Raw genomic sequence first — 2,318 nt, 5'->3', positions numbered from 1 at the left:
TCACTCTATCGCCCAGACTGGAGTGCAGTGGCCACTCCGGCCACCACAGCCTCAACCTGCTGGGCTCCGGCGATCCTTCTGCCTCAGCTTTCCAAGTAGCTGGAATTGTAGGCGTGTGCTACCACGCCCGGCTAATTTTTTGATTTATTGTAGAGATGAGGCCTCACCAAGTTGCCCAGGCGGGTCTCGAACCCATGCGCTCAGGCAATCCACTCACCTCAGCCTCCCAAAGGCATGGGATTATAGGCTGAGCCACTGATCCTGGCTGATTTTTTTTTTTTTTTTTTTGTAGAGATGGAAGTCTAGCTATGTTGCCCAGACTGGTCTCAAACTCCTGGGCTCAAACAGTTCTCTTGCCTTGGCCTCCCAAAGTGCTGGGATTACACGAGTGAGCCACTGTGCCCGGCCCCTAGGGAAGAGTTTCCTTTTTTTTTTTGAGTTGGAGTCTCACTCAGTCGCCCAGACTGGAGTGCAGTGGCCGCTCCTGGCCACCGCAGCCTTCCAAGTAGCTGCACCTACAGGCGCGTGCTACCACACCCGGCTGATTTTTTATTTATTGTAAAGATGAGGTCTTGCCAAGTTGCCCAGGTGGGTCTCGAACCTGGGGTCTCAGGCAATCCACTCACCTCAGCCTCCCAAGGCGTGGGATTACAGACTGAGCCACTGAGCCCGGTTTATAGGTGATTTAAACAGTCAATTGTCAAACGCTTGTCCAGGAGGAGGTCTTCACTTGTCAAAGCAAGTTAGGAATCAAGGATGAGACTGTGTGTCTTTCATGAAGCTATATTTGTAGACTCTATTCTGGGATTGGTTCCTAATGAAGTTTTTCTTTTCTTTTTTTTTAAATGGTCTTTCTTTATGAGATGATCTTGACAGCAAGTGGAAGCTGTTTTACTTTTAAGTTCCATGTACAAAAAAGTTTGCAAGCCGGGCTCGGTGGCTCAGCCTGTAATCCCACGCCTTTGGGAGGCTGAGGTGAGTGGATTGCCTGAGCCCACGGGTTTGAGACCCACCTGGGCAACTTGGCGAGACCTTATCTCTACAATAAACCAAAAAAATTAGCCGGGAGTAGTAGTGTGCGCCTGTAGTTCCAGCTACTTGGAAGGCTGAGGAAGAAGGATCCAGAGCCCAGCAGGTTGAGGCTGCGGTGGCTGGGAGCGGGCACTGCACTCCAGTTTGGGCGACAGAGTGAGACTCCAACTCAAAAAAAAAAAAAAAATAAAAAATAAAATAAATTCCAAAAGCTTGGTGCTCCCTGCACTGCGTGGTGCTCTTGGTCCCTTATGGTTGCTGGTTTTGCCCGCAGACACAGGACCCAGGTGGCATTGCCACGCCTCCTTGCATTCCCCTCACCTCTCCCTGTCCTTTCCCCTAGTTTGGGATGAATGCACTTCTCCTGTCTGCCTGGTTTGGCCACTTGCGGATCCTCCAGATCCTGGTCAGCTCCGGGGCCAAGATCCACTGTGAGAACAAGGTAAGGCCTCACCCGGCAGCCCTGGTCCCCTCTGCCTCCCGCCCTAAATGCTCAGGTCTGCCCTCTCCTCTGCCCTCTGCCCCTGGTTGCCCCATCTGGCCCACCACCTGCCTCTGCCCGTCCCTCTTTCTCTTTTTTTCCCTTCCACCACCCTTCACTACTGGGTGATGTTGGGACAGTCCCTAGCCCTCTGGCCAGCCTCCTTGTGTACAAGAGAAGACCCAAAGTAGCACCTCAGGGGGTAGTTAGGAAGGTTGCATGAGAGGGAGGTGGGGCCTCCTCTGCCCCCCTCTTCCTCCCCGCCCCGTCTGAGCCCTGCCTCCCTTGGGGTCGGTGCCGGGGAGTGGAAAGAGCAGAACACCGTTTGCCAGCCCTGGGACCTTGGGGGAGCCACTTCTGGAGCCTCAGTTTTCCCCTGTGGAAATGGGGTTGCCGCTCTTCGCCTCGGAGCTGTGGGAGAGGCCAGGGCAGTGCTGTGTGTGAAGTGCCTGGCACATTAGGAACTCGGCACTCCCTCACTGCTCGTGGGTGAGTGCTGTGGGCCCCAGCAAGTCAGAGTGCCTGGCCTCACCTTTTGGGGTATCAGCGACCCTGAGGAAAATGCAAACAGTTCTGAGTCAGATGCCTTTACCCAGGTCTCCCCTGGGTTCTCCAAGAGAATTCAGGGCATCTATGAACATGGATTGGAAAAAAGTGCATGTTTATTTTCACTTACTTCTACTTGAAAATTTAGCATTTCTCTTGATTGTGAATGTAGGTAACATTAGTACCTGTGACACTATCGCTAATTGAAAATGTGGCTGTTTTCATATCACATTTTGCAGTTTTTTTTTTTTTTTTTTTT

The 2,318-nt window shown here is 52.2% G+C and overlaps 1 protein-coding gene across 1 annotated transcript in view; it reads left to right on the top strand.

Moving 5' to 3' along the window:
- Positions 1–2,318, top strand: part of ANKDD1A (ankyrin repeat and death domain containing 1A) — a 41,046-nt gene that overhangs the window by 4,742 nt on the left and 33,986 nt on the right. The window contains exon 3 of the mRNA XM_008073116.2: positions 1,376–1,474. Within this exon, the coding sequence (XP_008071307.2) occupies positions 1,376–1,474 (99 nt within the window). The remainder of the gene's footprint in view (positions 1–1,375; positions 1,475–2,318) is intronic.

Source organism: Carlito syrichta, unplaced genomic scaffold, assembly GCF_000164805.1.
Source record: "Carlito syrichta isolate Samal-C Ts95f unplaced genomic scaffold, Tarsius_syrichta-2.0.1 Scaffold315650, whole genome shotgun sequence".
Classification (NCBI taxonomy): domain Eukaryota; kingdom Metazoa; phylum Chordata; class Mammalia; order Primates; family Tarsiidae; genus Carlito; species Carlito syrichta.
This window is presented reverse-complemented; position numbering and strand designations above follow the sequence as displayed.